This window comes from Metopolophium dirhodum, chromosome 7 (genome assembly GCF_019925205.1).
Source record: "Metopolophium dirhodum isolate CAU chromosome 7, ASM1992520v1, whole genome shotgun sequence".
Lineage (NCBI taxonomy): Eukaryota > Metazoa > Arthropoda > Insecta > Hemiptera > Aphididae > Metopolophium > Metopolophium dirhodum.
The window spans coordinates 36,687,695-36,714,044 of record NC_083566.1 but is presented as its reverse complement, the minus strand read 5'-3'; the positions used below and the strand labels follow the sequence as shown (position 1 = coordinate 36,714,044).

Here is a 26,350-nt window from a genome sequence, read left to right as displayed (position 1 = left end):
GACGCCCAAAATAAATTAATATAAAATTCTAGGCCAGTCGTAGTGGAGGGCTATACCTGTTTGGTATTAATTTTTAGTATCGTGTGTAGGCCACAACAATATTATACGGACAACTCCGAGCGGGATGGCTGGTAGTAATTAATATATTAATATTCATCTATGTCTGTTATTTATTTGATTTTTATAAAATTGGGTGAATGAAATACGACGAAACCATGAACCAATCTTAGTTTATGTGCGAAACGTTATCGTCATAGGACATTGCTGGGCAGAGGGTGGTTTCATGGTTTTATTCAAAACTTTATATTATTGCCTTATAATGATAGATAATACATAATATATTGTCCTATAAACCTATTATTTATTATCTAATACCTCATTTAACCTGCGCTTCTGATAACATATCGAAGTGAGTCGCGTAATTAATCGGCCACAGGCTGCGCGGGTTGCTACTTTAACCCACGTAATATAGGAATTATTCATGTTTTTTGAGTTTTTTTGGAAAATGTAAGCATTATTTTGAATCATGACCATCCGCAGAAATTAAAGCTTGTCCGATTACACATTTATTCATGTGCATAAGTGTATATTTCATAAACATGTTATTCTTAAGAAACAAGTTTGAGTGTAGCGATACATATATGCAGTGGTGTAATTGAGGGGGCAAGGGGGGGCACTTGCCCCCCAGAAATGTTTGTGGAGGCAAAAAGTATCATTTTGCCCCTCAAAATAATCCACATTTAAAAAGTATTCTTAACAAGGCTGTTAACATAATATTAAAATATTTTTTTCCTCAAATTACTTTAAAAAAGTTTATATTTATTTTAGGTTTCCCTTGTTGAATGATATTATATTGACGTATTGTCAGTGTTATTGTTATCGCAATAATCGCATTATTCGTGAATATTATTATCTGTTATTCGTGAACTCGTTATTATCTTGAAATCGCGATTATGAGTACAAGAACAGCCGAACGGGAGGTTCATTTTTTTGCCCCTCCCTAGATTTTTATCCAGTTACGCCACTGCATATATGTATATCGGTATAGAATGATCGTTCAAGAAAACACATGTGTGTGGTGTATTGAATATTCGAATAGTATGTGGCTCATACTTGCTGTGAACAAAGATATATAGGTATAAAATACCTAACTAGATATAGTGTTATCGGTTTGTATATTTTAATTATTTACACAAAAAATAAATATAATATTTATGAAATATGCACATATATGCATTTGTATGAATGAGTAATCGTACATGCTATAAAATCTAAAGAGGATCATGATAATGATCAATAAGTCCAAAATAATGCATATATTTTTCAAAAAACGCAAAGAACACGAATAATTTCTATACTATACGGGTTAAAGTAGCAACCCTAGCGTATGCGGCGCAGTTTGTGGCCGTTTAGTCGTGCGACTCATTCCGGTACGTTGTTTCATGCGGGCGGCCATACGAGTTTGGTAGTGTTGGTACGACTTGGACGTGATAAACAAACAACCGGTCCCCGTCATAATTTTATACACGGACAATTGGTTCCCAAACAATTTATATCTTGAGATACTGAACATTTTAAATTTTTGGTTCACAGCATTAAAATTTGCAATTCATTAATATTACATTTACATATAAGTTATAACTAAGAATGGATTTTATAAAGCAACAATTACAGAATTCGAAAAACTATGACGGAGGCCAGTTGTCCGCACTCCGTATACGGCGTCTTTTCGTATATTGTCTTAGATCCATAATATAATGCAATGTAATATGAAGTTATCATGGCGTCTTCCGAGATTACAGGGATACGTTTTTTCCCGAAAGAACCTACAAAGGCCAAATACTACCAATGACCTATAACTACGTGATCATATTACGTACCCACAGGTGGTCGGTGATTATCATGTGTAGATACCAATATAAGCGACTAAAAGTAGTCCTGCGCTGGGCTTTATTTGTCTCATATAAATATATAATATTCATATCGTTGGCGTGCCTCTATTAAATTATTTCTGGCTTTTGGTCACTATTTTTTTTTCTCAAATCGTGCTTTTGGTTGATGATTTTTCTATTATTATCTGATTATCTAATTACTATCACGAAGCAAACCATTTTTACGTTCGCTTCGGCGTTTAGCAGTATTTAATCACTCACGTAGTTTTCAACAGGTGTAAAGCAACAAGGATTTATGGTACATATCTATTTGGAGCGTTGGGTTAAGATTCCAACGACAATCACGGCTGTGTAGTTTGTTTACATTATTATTGACGAATAATTTGATTTAAAGACGGTATACGAAATACAAATACAGGTACCTATAGTGTATTTTTTATTTTAAATATTTCAATATGATTCTTAAAATCAGGGCATTAATGAGATTTAACACCCATGCTTGGTTTTCAATTTTTTTATATTAAAATATTGTTGAAGGTACTAAAAATATTAGTTAATAAAATACTAGTTTTTAAAATATTGCCATCAATTATTAAATTATTGTAATTATTGTAAAATTATTGTAATTCACCATTCTGTGGATTTTGTATATTTTTTAATGCATTTTTCTTTGACAGTTTCCTTATTTGTATAATCTTTTATAATTAATAAAGTATAGGTAAGTTGTAATAATTAATAATACATTTGATGTATTAAAATGTTTTGACTGATCACTTATATTGGTATGAGATCACCGTCCTGTAGTATATCGCATGCTACACGAATGCCTTATGGCACTGTTACTTGGTATATTATGGTAACAATAAAAATACACAGTGACGGAATACCAAACGAGAGTATAGGAGAGGATTTTGATGTTAGACAAGACACTTAGTTATACCAAGTACAATTTAAGGTATATTGAAATAAAAAATGATTGATATAATAATATTTAATTTACTTTACAGATGACTTGATAGCAATACACGGAGCAAACGATGAAACGAGATTAGTTTGGCATACCTATATCTTGTAAGCAAAACAATTATTATAATAAATTTTATTAATCAATCAAAATAGTTATACCTAAATATCATGGGGCTCTAGTGATATTACACAATGAATGAAACATGACACACTTGCAGTCTGGGATATATGTGCAAACGTGAAGTCTGGGATTTATGTGCAAACGTACATTTATATTAAAAAAATAAAATATAAATACGGTAATGGTGTTTCACCAATTTGTCAGAAATTTAAATTATCAGAGTGATAATTACCTACCTAATTCTACATTTGGGACTTCAATAATATTTTTTTCCACTAAATGTTCAGTATTGCAATTGGAAATTTCACACCATTACAACACTATAAATAATTATTCGCTCAGATTATTTACAAAATAGTATTTAATGTGTAAATGTTTATTTAATATTTTTTTTTTGTAACTTAAACAATTTCAATTGATTTTACAGGCTTACCTGAAGTTTGCAATTGCAGTACTGTACACTGAGTGGGAAAAAATATTATTGAAGTCCCAAATGTAGAATTAGGTAATTATTCACTTCGATATGTGAAATTGTTTCATACCATTACAACACAATAATTAATTTTAGCAAATAAAAATTAAAATGAATAGCTTCGAGTACAAATAGTTTATTCCTAACTTTAGAAAAACCTATGATATATCTTATTATGTAGTGATATCTAACTCTCCAAATACCTATTATACTTTTTAATTTACAAATCTTATGCCAGGTTGCATGAAAAATTAATTAATTTAATGAACCAATCATGTTTAATAGGGACTATTAACTCATTTATTCAATACATGTTTAGTGATTATTCATGCAACCCAGAAATAATATATGTAACTGTCACTTTAAAACATTTTTTAAAATTTAAAATAATATATTGGTATAGAAATGAGATTTGTATAACCTTAAATAAAATAAGCAATAACTATAACAAGTAACAAATAAAATAAGAAAAATTAGAGGTTTATACAAAAACCTAGCTAATATTTTGGATTATACAAAATGTAGAACTGTATTTCAAGCGCTTGTAAACATGTTGAATCTATTATTAACTATGATATTAATTTGTGGGAATGGTTATTTTCATCAATAGACCCATTAAAAAATACACAGTTAATTATTAAAAATGGACCAAAATGTACTACACGGATCATCTATAAATTATAACATAATGAATTAAATGTAAATAATTATTTTACAAAGCCTCTGTTCTTTATATTTTCAAAATAAAATTAATTTAAAATATACACAAATATAATACCTATTAGGTAGGTGCCTTCAAATGATCCTTTTTAATTGAAAATATTTAATCTCATTACGGACATATTTTTTTGTGCACAACAATGAAACCTTTAAAATCATAAATATTTAAGTCAGTAAAGAACAACTCCATTAATACAATTCATTTGCATTATTAAATGTAATGAAGATGACAAAAAAAAATTTAATATTATTACCAACATGGTATTTTTCTCGAAATATTATTGTCTAATAACAGATTTTTAATGTCCAATCTATTTTATTTTTGGAACTTAGAGAAAAATAAACTTCAAATTAAATAGGACAGTCATTAGAAGGGGGATCAATTATGGAATACCTACCAGTTAAACAAAATATAATTTCTTTTTTATTCTCTGTATATATGTTCAATTTGTGATTTTATTTCAATATCAGAAAACTAAACTTATTTTAAATTTACAGTTAATATTTTACAATAAAATATACATAAAAAAATATTAAAATGTAATAACAAAAGCTGTTATGCAAAATAAAAATGTTAAGATAATATAATGGTGAATGGACTGTAATAATAATACAGTAATATTAATATAATATATTATGTAAGTATTGTATATTTTAAGTAATTTTATTAAAATAATAATAATTTATTTGATTGTATAAAACGGTCGGAAACCCAATTCTAGTACAGATAGTTTATAAATTAGAACGATATTACAGAAGATATAATCTTATATGTAATGTTTACAATAAGCATCTTAAATTATATAATAATACAATTATTAGGCATACCCAGTATTACATTTATGTGAGCATATTTTAATATATCCTTTGAAAATGGGGAAAAAAATCAACTCTCATCGAGAGTTTATTACACAGCTATAGGAATAGGGGAGTTTTTTTTAATAGTTGGTGCTCTGTACTGGTTAGGTTAGGTATATACAACATAAATGTAGAACGGTTGTAAAATGTTGGACTTCAATTTAAGATGACGTCACACCCACATGTGTTGTCTCCATCTTACACATGTACGATATAGACAAAACACGTTTACACAGTCTGAATAGAACTTGTTGAATTTTGGTTCTAGAGTATCAATACCTATTATAAAATTGAATTGTGACAATATTTCTGAGAGCAAGTCGTTGCGTTTTTCCATTATACCCAATATAAAGTTCATTATATCATTAAGAAATATCAAAAATTTCAACATTTTTAAAATACCTTTAACTTTTCAAAATTTAAATTTTTTTTAAAAAACGCAACTGTCACAATTAAATTTTATAATAGGTATTTATACACTAGAACCAAAGTGGGTGTGACATCCTTTAATAGATCAGGAGCATCATTGATACTATTATATATAATTATCCTCTTAAAATAGCTACAAACTAATATTGTCTATTATCAATAGATATAGATAGCCAGTAACGGCTAGGAATGTCTTATTTTATTAAAATAATAATAAAAAAAAAATTTATACTATTAATTAACTTGAAAATAAAAGTTGTATCATTTAGTTCATGTCTGAAAGATAAGGATAGAATGTCTACTGACCAATACCTATTTAGGAGTAGGGCAAAATGTATATGAAAACATAACTAAAATAACGTATACAATACCAGTGTAAAGCTAGCATTGAACAAACCCGGGAGAGCAATCTATAAAAAGGAAAAAACTATGAAAATGAAAAAAGATTAAGTCTTTAGCTATAGCTAAAAAACATTAAGATTCAGAGATAATAATTTTACTTTTTAAAATTTTTTTGTTTAAAGTTTCCCCAAATTCAAAGTAACCGCATTTGTGCAAATACTATTCCTGTAAACACTATGGCGAGCGATAATACAAATCAGAATGCATCGGGAAGTTATCAGCCAGTTAGTTCTGTAGTATCAAGTCAATCGCCTTCAAATCGACAAACAAATGTGGTGACACAAGATGCAACAGGATTTGGTATGAATGCATCAAATCGTGGTAACAAAAATGGTCTCATCCATTTTCAATCCCATTTCGAGTTCGAAAAATTAACATTTTATAAAGTTCTTCATGAAGTCATCAAGCCAACTCTACTAAGTAATTTATCAAAATATATTTTATGATAATTTCTAAGTTAATTATATTTATAATGTCTATTTTATTTCAGCTATGAGTGGAGAGCCATTTGAATTTCGTCTGTTACTCAAACATATTGTTCTTGTTGACTTGTGTCTTGCCACTTCAGATAAACAAAATTACTTTCAGTTCCAGATTCGAATTGGGAAAATAGAAGATGATGGCACACTATTAATAACGGATTATTTGCCCCCGGGACTTGACATTAAATTTGGTTTTTCACCTTGTGTACTTCCATCTTATAATTCATTGCCACCACCAAATGAAGCTACACAGCCTATTGATTGCACCAATTTATTGGCTTTGGACCCATCAGTTTTAAATATGTTCTTTATAAAATGGACTCCTGATCAAAATAATTACGCCCTAACAATGTGTCTAGTAAAACGATTAACTGTGGATATGTTGATAAGAAGACTTCAAGAGAAAGGAGGTAAGAGTTCAGAAGAGACTCAAGAAGATATAATTAGAATGTTAGCAGATCCAGATTTGGTCACATGTAAATCAGGTTATAGTTTTTCCTTGTTGTGTCCATTAGGTAAAAAAAGAATGGAGATACCGGCAAAATCTATCCATTGTACTCATCTACAATGTTTTGATGCTAAGATATTTCTTTTAATGAATGAAAAGAAACAAACATGGAAGTGTCCAATATGTGATATATCTTGCTTGTACGATGAAATACAAATACAATTATTTTTTTTGGCTATTGTCACAAGTCCAGAACTAGATGGTGACTGTACAGATATAGAGTTTATAACGGATGGTTCATGGATTGTAAATGAAAATAATGAGACCAAAATCATGAATATTACTCCTAATACCGAAAAAGAACTTATGAATTTGGATGAAGAAAAATGCATTATCAATGAGGTGGAATAAGAAGTTGGACCAAAAATGTATTTTATATTATTATTATTATTTAAATTTTTTTCTTGTTATTATATACAGGGTGTATCTTATGTCATTTTAGAATGTAGGTGAGGTTTTTTTTAACTATTATGGAATTTTATATAAAAAAAAAAGATATATTTCTTTATTTTTAACTGGGAATCTTCTATTACAATTTCAAAATATGAATCACATAGTTGTATCAACAGCAACATCAATTTTATTTATCAATGGGTTCTGGTAAAACTTTTGTTTCTGAAAATGTTAATAGTCAAATTATCATTTATCAATTTGGTAGTTTATTAACTACGATTCTCTGAAGTTTACTAAATTCATTAATAGTTTTAATTTAAATAATTTATTTATTGGTATAAATTAAATTTAGTAGAGCTAAATAATGATTTTTATATTATATTTCAACGCATTTTCATAAGTCTTTATACACTTAAATTGGTAATCATATTAATTCAGATATATTTTTGTCATTGGTAGTCAAACCATTATTCATAATATATTAAAGCTCAGGATCGCTTTATTGACCATGTTCAAATACCCCAACAAAGAGCATATTAGAGTTAAGAAGATACTTAGATAAAACATGACTCATAAGTAGCTTATATTGGTGATTATATATAATTAAGCACACACATTGTGCAATTATGTAACGTGCTATAGGTACTGAACTGTCCATCGACAACGTTAATATCAGTCTGTAAGTGTATATATAATATAATACGCATATATTTTTTTTTTTAAATAAACTAGGTATATTTTAATCTGCATTTAATAAGTTATACTAATGTTTATTCCTTAATGTAAGCACAATTTTGTAGATTGGTTTATATACATTTACTCAAACATACATATAATATATAAAACTGACCATTAATGATATGATATTATATTTTTTTTTTTTTTATTTAATTTAAGGCTTCAAATACAAAGGTTTATTAGTGATTAGTCTACTATGGTTTACATGACTGGTGGTAACATTTAGTTATAGGAAATTTGGTTTTTTTACATTAATAATTTATAAATATAATTTAGATGTTAAATGTTATAATGTGGCTTCATTGATCCATTGTCTTATATGTTCATTGTGAATTAGATTTTATAATAGTTAGTATAGGCACTTTACATTTAATAATAGTAACGTTCAACTGTATTTTGATAAACATAAGTGCTGTAATAATATATTTATGTACCTATATCTTAGGAATACAAACATACATACATACATATTATCATATTAAATATACGAGTATAATATATATTAAATGAATTATTTATTTTTAAAACAGAAAAATGCTTAATGCATGTATAATAAAATACTATATTATATAATAAAAATATTTTATTTTTTAACAAAACAACAGTAATTGAAATGTATTCACGTTCAATAGCTTAGTAGGTGGATTGCTTACCTACCACCTAATTAGCTGTAGCACGCATTGTCCGTGATCTGACACTCAAACACAGTTTTCTAATTTACATACAAAAATGCACAGGGCATAACAAAACAAATATAAATTATCTTTTTTTACAATATCTGTCTGAAGAAATGCTAAGGCAGGAATCATTTTTACAGCCTCTCTAAATTGTTTGTCTTGTATATATCTAACGGCTAAGCCCAACTCCTGAACTTTTTACCAGATATATTGGTTTAAAAGATAAAAACACAATTGAACCGATACTTCATTATTAAATACTTGCTTGATTACCAGTATCATGGAATGTTTGAAATAGATTGAAATTATTGAAAGTGATTAAAATTTATCTTTTATAACAGTCAATAACTCAATAATATGAGATCTTTATTTTTACGCTGAAGCAAAGCACACACTATATTATAATGCCCCATAATATAACACAGTATAACACCCTATACTTTAATGTATTAATATAAATTTATTCAACAAACCGGTAGGCTGTATACTGTATAGTACCTACAAGTCAAATCTTTATTACATATTTATTGCGTATTTAGGTATATTAGACATTGGCTCATTTTATAAAATTAAATTGTTCATTAAAAATAAATGTATATTGTACGTGAAATAATGAACTTTTGAAGAAATTAATAAATAATAATGATTTAGAAACCGGAAAACTAAACGTTCTATGGATAATAGCTCCCTGGACCTTACGTCCAATAATAATAATTGCCGGGGAAGAAACGTCTGTAAACTCATTTTTTGACGAGGACGAAATGTCCACGATTCATTACTAACATACACAGACATACCTACCTATTAACATTAAATTATAAAAACATATAATAATTGTCGAAGCATTTTACAAATAGGTATGAAAAAAAAAACTTCTATGAATTTCTAACTAAATAATAATTGACAATATTTAAAAAAATTCTCATGGATATTAATAGCTGAAAAAGCTTCATAATTGTTTGAAAATATTACTATGTACGGATAATGATCATTTTAACATTTAGCAAAAATTTCAAGTATCTAGGTTCATTAATTTTTAAGCTACAATAAATTACCAAAATAGGTTGATGAAAATTCTTTAATTTACCTATGAAAATCCAACAGGTATCGTAAAAATTTAAATTCAAACACTCATAAAAAATTAATATTGCTTTTCGGTAAACTTTTTTTTTTGATCATGCTTATGGTAAATTTGAGAGAAGTCTTCTTTCAAAATTTACAATGTTAGCTTTGAAAAGTAAATCATTTATGAATTTTTAATTAAAAAATGTTTAATATATTGTTGAATTTTGTCAAAATTTTAACTTCATTTGCATATAAAAAAATCTTGAATAAAATATGTATTTTTTGAACTCATATTTTATGAAACTTATAAGGAATATTGTATTACATTTTCAAACTTTTTTACTATCTGAAAAAGTTTTTATCGAGAATAGTTTAAAAAAAAATTACAAACATTTTTCAAGGTTATAACTAGCTCAAAAAGAGTAAAAATATTATAAAAATATTACGACTTATGTGAAATGCTAATATAAATATTTGGTGAACATTCCAATATCCAATGGTCTACGGTTATAAATTTTTGAGTTACAATAAAAAAATAAAATCGATTTCCTCAAAAATTGGTTTTGCGTAAAAATTATCACTTTTCTTTCACTTTTGTTTTGTTTTTCTCGACGCTTTCTAAAACTACTTGGAATTTTCAATTTTGACCTCCAACTAGGTCCACTTTTTTATCAGAAAAGATGATGATCTCAAAAATCGAAGCATGCTTAATATCCATGTTCCTAACAGACAGAAAAAAAACATACATCATTGTTAAACCAATACATTCTTTGTTTAAACTCCGCTCAGAATCTAAAAATCGAAAATTTTGCATTGGGCGGTAAAGTACAATTTAGTCAAATCGTAGACGTCTGGACCCAGGAGTAAATATAATTGGTTCTTTTAAGAACCATAACCATTATCTATAATCTATAAATTGTAGATTATCTATAAACCTTGGTCACAGCCATTGTCAGAGCAGTATTGTCATTTCTGACAACATAAAATATGTTTATTTGTTTATTCATACAATATATTATTAAAACACAAAATTAAAAATGTATATTTTTAAAAAAAAAATCATAATTACCATAATAGTTAATTAATAATAAATCATATATTCAAAAAATCCAGATTGAATAATACTATGAAGAAGAATATAAAGTTGGACACTGAAATCTCATGTGAACCTGTTGTCTTTTAAAATATTTAAAAAATTAGAAAATGTGAAACTCAGTGATACTAATTTAAAGTTAGAAGCTTATGGAGGGTTTAAACTCAAGCCAATTGGAAAAGTAGTATTAGATTGTTCAGTAAAGAATCAAAATAGTACTAAATAGTAACCTTTTTAGTTATAAATCTTGATGTACAGCTATTGTGAAGATTAAGAGGTTGTATTGTGTTTGGATTAATAGAGAGAAAACAACAAACGTGAAAAATAATTGGTATACAAACAAACAATGTTAATAAAGATAAAAAGATTTGTTTATAATTAACAATAAAGAAATATTTTAGGGTATGAGAATGTTTCAAGGAGAGTATAAGATCAAAATAATGAGGAATTCTGAGGGTGTTGTTAAACCACCCAGGGGAGTTACTCTGGCTGTTTTGGAAAAATTAAAAAAGAGCTAGATAGCCTTCTGAAAAGTGGTATCATAAACACAGTTGAAGAGCCTAAACAGTGTTCGAAAACATTGCTATAGTTCATAAAGCAGATGGAAGCTTAAAATTATGCTAGACCTTCAGGAATTAAATAAAGTGATTGTTAGAAAGTATATTTTAATCCCTACATTGGATGATATAACTATATAAGGTCTAGGTTGGTCAAAAAAAAATATTTTAGTGTGTTTGATATAAAGATAATATCCCAGTACGGTATACATGTGCTCCGTATTATTATATGTTGAGTGTTGACATTAATAGTGATTTATTATTGTTCGGGTACGTAGGTCAACAAGTTCAAATTGTCACAAAATATGTTCCAAAATGTTTTTAAATTGTTTGCAAAACTTCACGTTATAAGTTGTTTGCTTGGATCTTAAGGGGGTCGAAGCCGGTCCATTTTTTGGCACAAAAACATGTCTTACAGGAAAAACTCCCACGCCCCGTAGTCAGATTTCGTTAATTTTTTTTAATTTAAAAGTAGAGAACATTTTGTAGGTTGGATCAAAGCCCGATTTTAAAAATTATAATTATAGAAGCTGGAATTTGCATTTGAACAATGCACAATATTTGTTCTTTTTCAAACGTATTTTTCTACTATTATTTAAAGTAAAATAAGAATTCGAGCTTGGATCCAACCTGCAGAAACTTCTCATCTTTCAGATAAAAAAAAAATGACCAAAATCCGAAATATCAACGAGGCGTGAAATTTTTTCCTGTAAAAGCATTTTTGTTCATCAAAATAGTGCACGATAATCATCGAAGTCAATCACTGACTAGTGCATGCGCGTGTGTTAATACTTAATATCATTATCTGGGCGTGTAATTATAGCTCACTCACACTAATACCGATTTACATACTCACGCACATGCACGTTCTGCGCAAGCCTGATACAACATGTGAATTAATTCCCTAAATTTTACTCCTTAATAAATGACAAGCACCGACACCCATTTATAGCTCAATGACGATGAGTTACCTTTTTTGTTAGGTCAAATCTGATATTATAATATGCTGAACACTTCTGTAGTATAAAACGGACGGTTGTAAATTGCGCTAACGGTGAACAGGTAGTAAAAAAGTATAGTAAATTACGCCCGGAATATTTTGATTTATACTTTGAGACTAGTAATATGTACTCATACTGCATTTAGTATTTATGTACATAAAATGGTTGAACTTAAATTAAATATTTACATACACAATAAATAGTATATAAGTATTAGTAATTAAAAAAGTATTTTAAAAACAACAACTCAACCGATCCAAGTTGGTCTGTTATGAAAACCAGTAGCAAAAGAAATTATATCAACTCTTCTTTTTCTAAACAACCCACCTCACCAAATACCCAAAGAACAAGAAGAAAAAGTAAAAAAAAATTCTCTCTTCATAAAATCGTTTTGAAGTTAAGATGAAAATCAGGTCACAAATTCCTCCACTTTCCTTACAGAACAGATTGACATTGATACTGACAAAACAAACCACCTCCTACAATTTTCGTAAAAGGCGTTGAGAATTTTCCCGAACTGTGCTCTAGAGTCTAGAGTCTAGACTAATTGAAATAATTGGCGTAGACAACATTATTTGTAAATCTTCCACCGACAAATCAAAAATACAATCCTCAAACTTGGAATCATTCAAAACTCTAATTCATTTTCTCAAGGACAAGAACGTTGAATACCATACTTATCAACTCAGAGAGGATAAAACTTTGGGTGTTTCAATTTATAGAGGACTAAAACTTCGGAAAAAACCAACTTCTAAAAGTAATCTTGTAACCAGTGGTGTATTGGTCCGGGTACGTGGGTATACGCCGTATACCCATCAGAAGATTTTCGATTTTCAGCGTATACCCAATGTAAAATCTTATTTTACGGGTATACGCTTCCGAAATAACCAGAAAACCAAATAAGATTTAAAATTTATTTAATAGTTCATATAGGAAAAAAACGTTATTCGTATTAATGAATTATTTATCAATTGAAGTAGGTATTGAATATAAGTTACATAACAATATGCGTTGTGTTTAATGTATTTTAAGACTTTAAGTTCAATTTAGTAAACCCAATATTGAATACAAAAAATCTTTGTGGAAAATTCTATAGATTGTACCTATAATAATAATGTTATTATTATTTTAATTTTTTTGACATTCGAGTTGATTTTGTTTTATTTTCTATTGTTACATTATACAAAAATTAATAAAATAATGTTAAAAACTATATACTAATTGAACTGCAATAACGTTATATAATATATACGATGATATAATTTAATCGTTTAGGTTACATACATATTTTATTGGTGCGTATACCCATAAATATATTTACCAATACACCACTGCTTGTAACTGATAATACTGGATATAAGTCGTCAAATGTACATCCACCAAATGACGCTTCATATAACAAACATCCACTTCCAGATAAAGTTATAACCTCTTGGCAGAAAATATGCTAATTTAACCCCGAAAAGGGCTCAAACCGGGATTTTGAGATTCGCGATAGAATTTTTGTTTATTGCAATATTATTGTGCTCATGTAAATTGTTGTCATCAGTTACAAAATATAAAATAATATTAATATTATTTTTTTGTTATTGATAATACTAATTTACAAACGAAACTTTCCAGAAACTTTGTTTTAATTTGATAACACACATGGAGCTCATATACATTTGCAGTGTCATGGTACCTCATCGTGCTGTGCATGGGGAGGGAGACGGTTCGTGCTTTTTTTTTATTTATTGTCGTAATTCATGGACGGCACTGTCTCACGTGTGCCTCAATTACGGGCAAGTGTCGTACAGCACGTTTGTGAAAATTGGCAATGGTTTGAACTATACAGCACGATGCCATGTTGTAATATTTACAGAAATATTACCGAATGTCAGACTTACATGTCCCTTAATTCCACATTTGCCACCCCTTGTGCCACCACGCTGCTTCTGACATATACCCGTACCATTTAGTGATGCACATTGACGGTACTACAGTGAAACTTCCATATAACGAAGTCGAATAAGCAGCAAAAAAAATTCGTTATATAGAGGAATTCGTTAAATAAAATTACGTATTAATTCAACTTTTTTTTTATTATGTATATTGTATGCATGTAAAAACAACATCAAACATCATATTACAGTTTAATTTAATTTTTAATCTTAAATATAATTTAAAAGAAATAATCAGTAAGTTTTGTTTGCTTATTATTTTTGAAAATTGTCCTTCTTTCGTAAAAAGTTTCTATATCGTCAAGTTTTACATCATATTACAGTTTAATTTAATTTTTAACCTTAAATATAATTTAAAAGAAATAATCAGTAAGTTTTGTTTGCTTATTATTTTTGAAAATTGTCCTTCTTTCGTAAAAAGTTTCTATATCGTCAAGTTCTAAACGAAAGAATGTATACTCGTTTGCACCGATATTGGAACTGAAGTGTTCTACAGTAAAATTAATCAGTTTGCCTACCTTCGGTGTCTTATCTTTATCGGGTACATTATTCATGTATTATTTTAGAACTATGACTTAAACTATCAATTTGATAGTTAACTGGTTTTTATCGAATAATTATTTCGTTATATAGAAACATCAGATTCGTTATTTGGAGATAAATTTACGTGTAATTAACAATGAAGGTCATAAAGTCATAAGTTCTTAAAAATATTTCGTTAAACAGAAAATGTCGTTAAATGGAAGTTTGTTATATGGAAGTTTCACTGTATAATTTTACAGCCGGACAAGTACATAGAAGAAAGGTCAATATTTCACATTAAGTGTACTGGTCCTATGATGAACGCACATTTTACACCACTTATTCCTCAATATTTCCTTTTGTTTCATCAAATGTCGACAAAGTCACCCTTTCCTTTGGTTGTCTCGGAAACATCAGAATGTCATTCTCTTCATAAAAGCTCGGTCAAACAGAAAGCGGTCTGCCATGGTGTACGGGTACCTGTCCGTCCATTGAAGATTCCTCCCTGTGATGCATCTTTCTGTTCATCTCAAGAATGGCTAAACAGTTTACATTACAACTGATAATGCCTCACAGAAAGTTCAGAACTCATCTAAAATTACTATCTTAGGATTTTTTGAGCTTTGTAAAAATGATTATTTAGCAAGACGGTTTTTGTACATTGAAGTTCCAGCTTACTTTATTTGGAAAAATATCTTAAAATCTTATTAAGGTATTTTTCCTTATTTTTTTAAGATGATCTTAAAATGGTGTCAGGAGTGGTTCATCCAAATATTATCAATATGCCTGCTGAGTTATGGAATTATTGGAAGATGACGCTTACTGAGCCTGAACTCTAGAAGAAGCTACCTTTTGTGATTCCCCATAAAAATTACCTCAACTATTTGCTGATTTGTCAATGTTTTGCCAAGTAACAGACCCTTCAAAATTTTGTGAAAAGCATAAGGGCAGTATGTCAGAATATATAAAAAGACAACTGGTATAATATGATTGTTGAGAAATCGATATTGATTCCATAATGAATGTTGTTTACAATAAATGTTTGGTATAGCTAGAACAGCTTCACTCCAACAGTTTGGACTTCCTTCGCGATCTCATGATATGACTGAATAATTATAATTAGAGCTGGGATTTTAATGCCCTAAAAAATTTCAAAAAATGCAAAAATGACTTAAAAAACTCAAAAAATGCACTAAAAAATGCATTTAAATTATATTTGGTATAGCTTAAAAATTAGAAAAAAAATTTTAAATTATACTACAGTTTTTTTTTTTTTTTTTTTTGTTTATTGTACATTGTTACTTGTTTAGTTTTTTTATGCTTCTGTTTTCTTAATCATTCATTCTAAAATAATAATTTTAGAAAAAATTTTAATATTCTAACTTGTTTTTGCTAGTTGTTATTAATACTAACCTGAACAAAATCGCTATTGCACTGTATAGTGATTTGCTGTCTTATATTTTCAAATAAAAATGATCGTTGTTGGTCGGATAATAATATACTTTTGTAAGTAGAAAAACTTCTTTCGACTTCGACTGATGATACTGGAGCATATTTAAAGTGTGAAATATCGTCCGTCATTATATCTTTTGGTATATTGTTTTGATCAGGTTTTTCACCATTTATAATTTTTGAAATATTTTGTAGTATTTTCAACCCTTTATTTTTATTTAAAACATTTTCCATTTTTTTTATTTATTGCAGTACCACTTTCATTTGGTGCTTTATTTATTAAAACTCTTCTAATATTCTTAAAGATTCTGATAAACTCTGTTCACGAGTTTCTAATTTGGTAATTGATTCAGGCAATGTATCAAAATGCCCTTTTATATAAATTAAATTTCTGTGTAAGCTAGAACCTTTAATTACTGTTTTTACTTTTTTAATAGAAATAGCGTCTTCACTGACAGTGCATTGGCAACTTGTTGGATAAATTCAAAATGTTCGCAGTAATAAATTGAAGCATTTAACCACGTTCCCCAACGAGTTATAACTGGTTAGGTTATATCCTAACCTAATCGAAAGTTTCTTGTGAATTGCAACAATCTTCGTTCATTTTATGTAGAAATTGTGAAAAATGCTCTAAAAAACAAGAAAATGCACTAAAAACATCAAAAAATGTCCTAAAAATGCATTTAAGGTTAATTTTGTCAAAAAATGCAAGGTAAAAAATACTTCAAAACAATCAGTATCACCCAACACAAATCGTATACGTTTCAACGTTTCAAAACATCAGAAAAAAATATGCCTTTGCATTAAATCCCAGCCCTAATTATAATATTTAATATTTTAATTATATAATAAATGCATTATTTTGTCCAAAAATTAATTTAAATTTGTCATACTGTGTAAAACGTGATTACGACGGATCGGAGTCAAACTTAATAATGATTATCAGAAATTATTGTCATTCGAGTCCAACGAGGCTTGACGTCAACTGGTTTTAGTTGCAAATATTATAAACTCTTTTTTTGACTATACATACAAGAGTGCAAATTACATACACTATTTTTGACTTCTCACTAAATTACATATTATTATCTTTATTTTGGCACAAATGACAAACTGTAAATAAAATGTAAAAGTTGCTCTCAACCATAACATTTAATAATTAAATTGTATGCAGCTTATAATTATACTAGTTGATTCCGTAAAAAATACAACTCTTGAAAACATTGTGATTGTTCAACTCCTTTTGGGTGTTAGTTACAGTAAGTGCACCTCAGCCACCTTAGTAAGTAATGTGTGAAAATTCGATGTGATGCATGTTTGTACCTACCTGATCTGCTCGATTAACCAATGGCAACCAATATAAAAAAAATACTAATTTCTACTAATTGTTTCTCATATAACTAATAGCAACCATTGTCCATTTACAAACAAAAAATTTCATCAAAATCGATACAGCTGTTTAGGAATAAAGGACATACAGACAGACGTTCATTTTTATATATATTATATTTATTCTTTTATTTTATGCATTTTTATTATTTTCATTTGTTTACATATTTATTTTACTTATTTGACGGGCTGGTATTGTAATCGTTTATAATGTATATAATATGTGAGGGCAACTGATGAAATTTTTGCTAGGTAGTTTGGTATAGGTATAGTTGGTACTTTGGAGGTCAAAAGTAAAATATTCCCTTTCAAAAAAAAAAAATATAGGCATAAGAAAAGTTTGGATTTTATTAGTTTTTTTTAACTATTGTCGATACAAAATTTTTCTTAAAAACTTAAAAATGAAATACAATGTTATTATACGATTTAGCATAAGCCATAAAACACCTTTTTCATGTTGACCAAATTTGTCGGCGTATCAAAGGATATAGAAATACAAAAGAAAACCTACACGACTGAGCATAAAAAACTGTGATGTTGCCATTTTTAATTTTGAACTATATTATATTAAAAAATATCAATTGTACACATTATGTTTATTTAAACCTGAGAATATTATTGCTAAACATTGATTATTGGTACACCTCCATTTCAAATGATTACCTATCTTTTTTTGTTCTAGGCTCCGGCGATTGTAAACTGCGCCCGAGTTCTTATCGTGAGTAAAAAGGTGATATATAAACTGCGCTCGAGTTTTATCAAATGTAAAAAGGTGTAAACTGCGCCCGGCTAAACTTTTAAAAATTGAATAGCTATATTTTTGCCAAATTAAACAAAATTACAGAATTACTTATCTAAAATTATCTGCTGATGCTTGAGCGCCCATATTTCAGGTGAATACTGAGCTTCTTCACTTATATATACATCTACCAAATAATTTGCAAATCGTGTCACTCTTTCGTCGTCAGGCTTTGATTCCATTAAATCACTTACAAAATACTCAGATACACTTCCTGGGCTTAGAAATGATAAACCATAGCATTTAACTAAACACCTTCTAATATCGCTGTTTTTATCTTTATAGTCATTACTCAAATCATTTTGTTGGATATATCTATTCCACGACTGTATTAAATGAAATCGACATCCATGTATCGTTATCTGAGGCTAAACAGTTTTAAATGCAAAATTAATAGCTTTCTCGAAATCTATTACAACAATAGCGTTACAAAATATTTTACTAGGTTTGGTACATATATCTTCAGTTGCCTTGCGTTTCACAATACCAGTCACGAATTGTTTTTGGAGGTTTTGATCACTTAAAGAATTATGGCTATGGTTTAAATTTTGTTCAGTGATTAATTCGTCATCACCTACCGTCTTTAAAAATGCTGTGCAAGTTTTAACTGTACATCGCCACTTATCCTCACCTTACTCAGAGGCCGATTAGTTTTCCGAAAATTAAATTTTTCAATTATTTTCAAGCTTTTTTCTAATTGGTAAACATTTTGTGAATATTTACTATTACTTTCAGTTAAAAAAAGGTGGATAAGTGGATGTCGCTCTGCTGTACGGTAGGTTACAAGTGGGTCACTGTAATGGATGGTGTTAAATTTGAATTCAATGATATAATATCATTGTATAAGAAAAACGATTCTGAGCGAAAACGGTCAGTCAGCCCATGATTTTACCAAGTATATTTGATGATATTATTGTGAATAAAGTAATTTATATATAACCTATTTACGTGGAGCCTTGTTTTAAATTTTCAATCCTTAGCCATAAAAGTTAAAAATTTATAAATTTTTAACTACAAAATAATTAATAAATTATAAATTTGATAAATGTTGTCAAAATTTGAACTTTAAATGCTTATAAAAAAAAATTCTGCCTATGTATTTTTAATATTTTTTAACTGCTATTAGAACGATATATCAGGAGCCTTATATTCAATTTTCACGCTTTTTTACCCAATAAATAAAAATTTATTGATATTTATAGAAAAAAAACTAAAAATATTGAAAACTGACAATGTCCGTAAACAGCTCAAAAAAAGTCAAAATATTTTCAACATTTTATGGTGTATAGAAAATGCTAATATAAACATTCAGTGAAATTTTCAAGTATCTACAGTCATTCGTTTTTTAATTACAATAAAATAAGAAAATTGTTACATGAGAAATCGAGTAAATATCAAATGTTGTAAAAATATAAATTTCAGACGCTCATAAAAATTTAATTTAAGTTTCTTGTAGACATTTTTTTTTGATAAAGGTAGACAAACTTATGAGTAATCTTATATTACATTTTCAAATTTTAGATTTAAAAAGAAAAATTTTTATGAATTCTCAACTCAAAATAATTTGCTATTTTTCGTGATTTTTCCGTATTTTGTCAAAATTTGAACTTTAAATGCTTATAATTAAAAACTGTGACTAAGGATTTTTAATTTTTTTCATCTGCCTTTGAAACAATAACCTAGGAGCCTTCTATTAAATTTTCAAGCTTTTTTACTCAACAGATAAAATTTCCCTACGGTCATTTGTTTTAGAGTTACACCAAAAACCAAAATCGATTTTCTCGAAAACAGATTTTGCGTAAAAATTCCGGTTTTTCCTTAATTTTTCTTTTGTTTTTCACGTCGCTTGTGAAAACTACTGGGAAATTTTTAAAGTACCAACTAGATTCACTTTCCTATCAGAAAAGTTACTATTGAAGAAAATCCAAGCACTTTTACTGTCCTAAAAGGTGATGACAGACACAAAAATAAAAAAAAAAATAAAAAAAAAAACACACATCATTGTAGAATCAATACATTCATCGCTTCGCTCAGAATCTAATATCAATAGGTATGTTATTTAACAACTTGTTTATCTAATAGGTATATTATTATCACAACAAAACACTTTGTAGAACTCCGTGAAAAAATGGTTAAGTAAAAAAATAAAACAGTAGTTTATAAGATCTTTAAGCACTATAAAGAAGTGAAATCATTAATAAATACTAACTAAATTTAATTAAAGTATAGGTAGGCACACAGGTACACTTATTTTGTTTTAATATTTGATTTGCTTGGCGAGAAATTATATACCTACTTATACGTATAATTTGACACGAAATAACGTGAACAAAATTAATAAAAGGCATTAGAACTTCATTATGGGTATAATTATTAATGGACATTTCTACATATTTTGTCAAAATAAATTCTCGCCAAGGAAATAAATAATGTATATCATTATGATAAAGACGCTACTGTACTAAGTTATAGCTATGCAACTAAATTGTGCACACCGGGTAGTGGCTTATATTATGATGGCAGAATAATACTATTATAATATTAGTGCTGTAATCTGTTTAAACGTTACTATCGTACCCAATTTCCGGCACTCCTGCACTCCCAATTCAAATGGTTCTGTATTCAGGGAGCTCTTCTGAAAATTTCGAATCTCGTCCATCAGCTATTTCGTGTTGAATAGACAGTAAATTCCAATGGCACGAAGAATAAGCCCAATAATTATAATATGCATATTCGTGTTGCTTAAAAACGTTGTATGTTCAGTTAATTAATGATTCTACGAGAAAAACCTAATAACAATTAATGAGCAATAGAAATGGTTCAGACATATTTATTTTAACTGTTAAATTATGAATATACGTTGTTATGTTTACTTATTCAAGCCAGAAAACGTTAACGATTTTAAATAGGTACCTATCTATAAACCAATGATACTGTTTTTTTCATGTCTGTCATCAACATTTTAAGTAGTATGTATAATTGATGCACGAATTTTCGACATCAGAATCTTTTCTGATAAAAAATTTAATTTAGTTAGTGCTATTATTTAGTTTAGTTATTTAATCTATTCAAGCCAAGGAAAACCATCAAACAATGTAGATTAAAATCCTCTGTTTTGTTTATCAAAAACAGTTTTTGGATATGTCTAAAATTAATTATTAAGCAATGAATTATAACTAGGTTATTACTGAATATGTTAATTATAAGTTATAACTCATAACATTAGTAATTATTACTTATGACTTATAATAAGTAATAATGTACTAGTAATAACGTAATGTTTATAAATTAATTTATGAAAGCATACCTTTAACTTTGGGCGAATCGGGCCTGTATTTATATCCCCAATAACAATACTCTCAGAAGGCAACTTTTGTACATCCGGTAAAACAGGTGGATCATCAGGATCGACTTCAGAAACAGAATTATTTTCAAGTGCTTCCTGAGGTTCTTTATTTTCACACAAGGATTCATTTTTATTACTTTTAAAATTGAAAAATACCAAACACTTTATTATTTTTATTCATTTTAATTTTTAGTAGTAGAAGCACTGAGCAGTACACCACGTGGCACGTATATTACAAAAACGAAATAAAATTATTGTGAATGATAATTATTGTTGACTATTTAACATTTTAACTAATAAACCGATAAGCAATAGCGTTATGAGTGCTTATGATTTAATCTTAGAAATTAGGATTTAATGACTGGAGTTATTGGAAAACCAAAACATATTCCAAAAATTGACTAGGTACTATCAGTTTATTGACTATTGAATACGGGGGGTCTCCAGAAGAGCGAGGCATACGGTATGTATACAACATACGTGAAATTAGAATGATAAACAAGCCGATCCCGCGCAGCGTACTACGCCAAATAAGACACTAGACAGTAATTGTATTGTTCTCGTAATACGGCGGGTAATTAATAAGGTCTAACATCATGTTGTTGCATGGGCTTGTTTCATGTTTCCAGATTTAAACTTAAGAAAAATTTTTTTTCAAACGACGAATACTATATTATGTATATTAGATAATTAATGAAGGATTTAATACATCAGTTTAAATATACATTTTTGGAGGGGCTAAGCCCCTCCAAGTCCCCCCCCCCCCCAAATTGCGCCTATAGTAGTGACTTTAAACTTTAAATTGATATTATATAAATTCATGATTACATAATTTATTATAAATAATTATTTTAATAAGATGATTTATGAAAATTTATAATTGTATCCATTATCAATAGTTGGTAAATGACAATGAAGTGCAAACCGAACTTAATTGTATTACATAATAAAAAAAGTAGGGTAAGTGGATGTCACTCTGCTGTACAGTAGGTTACAAGTGGGTCACTGTAATGGATGGTGTTAATTTTGAATTCAATGATATAATATCATTGTATAAAAAAACGATTCTGAGCGAAAACGGTCAGTCAGCCTATGATATTACCAAGTATATTTGATGATATTATTGTGAATAAAGTAATTTATATATAACCTATTTACGTGGAGCCTTGTTTTCAATTTTCAATCCTTAGCTATAAAAGTTGAACATTTTATAAATTTTTAACTACAAAATAATTATTAAATTATAAATTTGTCAAAATTTGAACTTTAAATGCTTATAAAAAGAAATTGTGCCTATGTATTTTTAATATTTTTCAACTGCTATTAGAACGATGTATCAGAAGCCTTATATTAAATTTTCACACTTTTTTACCCAACAAATAAAATTTTATCGATATTTATAGAAAAAAAAAAATAAAGCTCAAAAAGAGTCAAATTATTTTCAAAATTTTATCTTGTATAGAAAATGCTAATATAAACATTCAATGAAATTTTCAAGTATCTACAGTCAATAGTCATACGTTTTTTAATTACTACATAATAATAAAATCGTTACAAGAGATATCGAGTAAATATCAAATGTTGTAAAAATATGAATTTCAAACGCTAATAAAAATTTAATTTGAATTTCTTGTAGGAATTTTTTTTTTTGATAGAGATAGACAAACTTATGGATAATCTTGTATTACATTTTCAAATCTTAGATTTAAAAAGAAAAATTTTTATGAATTCTCAACTCAAAATAATTTACTAATTTTCGTGATTTTTCCGTATTTTGTCAAAATTTGAACTTTAAATGCTTATAAAGAAAAACTGTGACTAAGGAATTTTAATTTTTTTCATCTGCCTTTGAAACAATAGCCTAGGAGCCTTCTATTAAATTTTCAAGCTTTTTTACTCAACAGATAAAATGTTATTGATATTTATAGAAAAAAAAAACTAAAAAAATTGAAAACTGACAATGTCCGTAAACAGCTCAAAAAGAGTCAAAATATTTTCAATTTTATGGTGTATAGAAAATGCTAATATAAACATTCAGTCAAAATTTCATGTCCCTACAGTCATTTGTTTTCGAGTAACACCAAAAACCAAAATCGATTTTCTCAAAAACAGATTTTGCGTAAAAATTCCTGTTTTTCCTTAATTTTTCTTTTGTTTTTCACGTCGCTTATGAAAACTACTGGGAACTTTTTACTTTTGACCCCCCCCCCCCCCCAAAGTATCAACTATATTCACTTTCCTATCAGAAAAGTTACTGTTGAAGAAAATCCAAGCACTTTTACTGTCCTAAAAGGTGATGACTGATGACAGACACAAAAAAAAAATTTTAAAAATTTATTAAAAACACACATCATTGTAAAATCAATACATTCATCGCTTCGCTCAGAATCTAAAAAACAATTTAGATAAAATAGATTTTACGTTTTCAATAAAATACATAAAGTTTAATGCAAAACATAATATCATAAAGTTATAGGTAATTAATAAATAAATACATAACACATAACTATCAAGTAAATGATTGCGGTAAATAAAATTAGTTTACCTATTTAGCTTAATATATTTATTACTGGTTGTATTAATGCAGGATGTTTACTAAATTATTCGAGACTAAATACACTTAAATATATTTTTATTATAACAGTCAATAAAAACATTTTACGTGGTTATTCATAAATACTCCCGATACAAATTACAATCTAACTTATTCAATGAATTATGTTCAAGTTATATTGTTACAACTTATTACTAAATTCGCCAATAGCCATTGATAAATTATTATGATTTTATTTAAATCAGGTATAGTAAATTATGGATTGTTAAATTTAAAATATAACTCAAAAATATCCTAAATTAAGCCATCGTTTTGTGCTAAATTAACAAATTTACCATATTATGTTGAAGAACAATGATAGTATTGTGATTTGATATTTCTTCGAAAATGTTTTTACAATCAAGTTTTTAATCATTTTTAAAATAATAATATATACTGATATGAAAACTATGATGAACTTAAACAGATAGGTATTAAATAATATTATCATACATCAAGTATTGCAAATGCTTAAAAAATAAACCTACTCTAAGTATAACAATAAAAAATATGTTTCAACAGATTTATCGTTTTTATCACCTTGATTTCACCGTGGCGAGTATCTTATAAATATTTGTAATACAACATTACAAAAAAAATAAAAATTCCTGTACAAAATTATGATAGGTATAATAAATTTATTAGTACCAAATAAATCAAAATGTATGTTTGACCTGCGAACTATAATCTTATCTTTGTTGTTTTTAAGCTTTAAATGCTGTGTGCATTTTATATTATTATACGAACACGTAGGTATGTAAGTAGGTAGGTAGGTTGCACTTTGGAATTTGGATTTATATAAAAGTATAGGTGTGGCTTGGCACGGCACGTTAGCTGCTATCAGTTACGTAATGTGACTGAGAGTAAGTAACGCCTGCTGCTACTAGTTCCCGGATGGGTGACCACCAGGGTTCGTAGTAGCAAAAATCTTGTCATACAGATACACGTGTTGCTTACCTACCGTAACCATAATCCATAATCTCTACAATAGCTAATGGACATAATTGCCGGGCTCAAGTTAAAAAAAAGTATAGGTATTACATATTTATTAATTATAAAAATCGTTTCTATTCTCTCGATTTCCAAATAAATCATACCTAATCGTCGTAAATATGTATTTATTTATATTGATATTCTAGTTATGTGAAAAATGTGTATTGCAAATTGTAATTATTTAATTAACATGCACTATAATTTAATAAATTTATACTTCAAATATTGTGAATTCATGGGCCCACACACGAACATGTTCAGTGGGGCCCATTATCTTCTTGAATAATAAATAAAAATAAAAAATAATAATAAATAGCTAAATTTTAAAATGTAATTGATGGAAAATATGTATATATATTATACATTTTTTTTTTATTGTTCTCTAAAAATATCAACATCGATAACAAAGGCCATTAGTTATATATTATATATTATTATAACATAAAAACTAGTATACACTACTCGTTCAATGTGTAAAAAAAGTAATTAAATAATCAAAATAAATAAAGAATTATAAACGAAAATAAAACATTATTATACGTCCGCTATATTATATTCGTAGGTAAAAATGAAATGTTTTGCGCTTCGGTGGTGGGGGAACATCAAACGCGACGGCTCGTGTTTACAGACGAGTCCGCGCTCCAGTATAATATATTAATATAATATTATTATCACTCTCAGTGTGTAGGAATGTATGTACCCAAAGTCCCAACTTGGTGACTCTAACGAGCACGATTGGAAACTATTAGGTACCTACATAAACTAAAATGATTGTTTATTAAGAGTGTGGACTCTACAGTGTCTAGTATCTAGTTGGAGCGTTTGCTAATTGGAATAATTAATAACCAACAGAATTTAGTAACGTTAGATTGATAAGTAACAAGATTTTAAAAGACATAATTACTGTCAAATCACGATGGTTTAACTTTCACAGGAGAC

General features: G+C 28.1%; 1 protein-coding gene across 1 annotated transcript; it reads left to right on the top strand.

The window, feature by feature from the left end:
• The first annotated feature begins 6,036 nt into the window (after positions 1-6,036).
• LOC132949188 (E3 SUMO-protein ligase PIAS1-like) lies at positions 6,037-7,201 on the top strand. Its single transcript, XM_061019955.1, has 2 exons — positions 6,037-6,280; positions 6,351-7,201. Exons 1-2 carry the CDS (start codon positions 6,037-6,039, stop codon positions 7,199-7,201), a joined length of 1,095 nt encoding a protein of 364 aa, XP_060875938.1.
• The last annotated feature ends 19,149 nt before the right edge of the window (positions 7,202-26,350 follow it).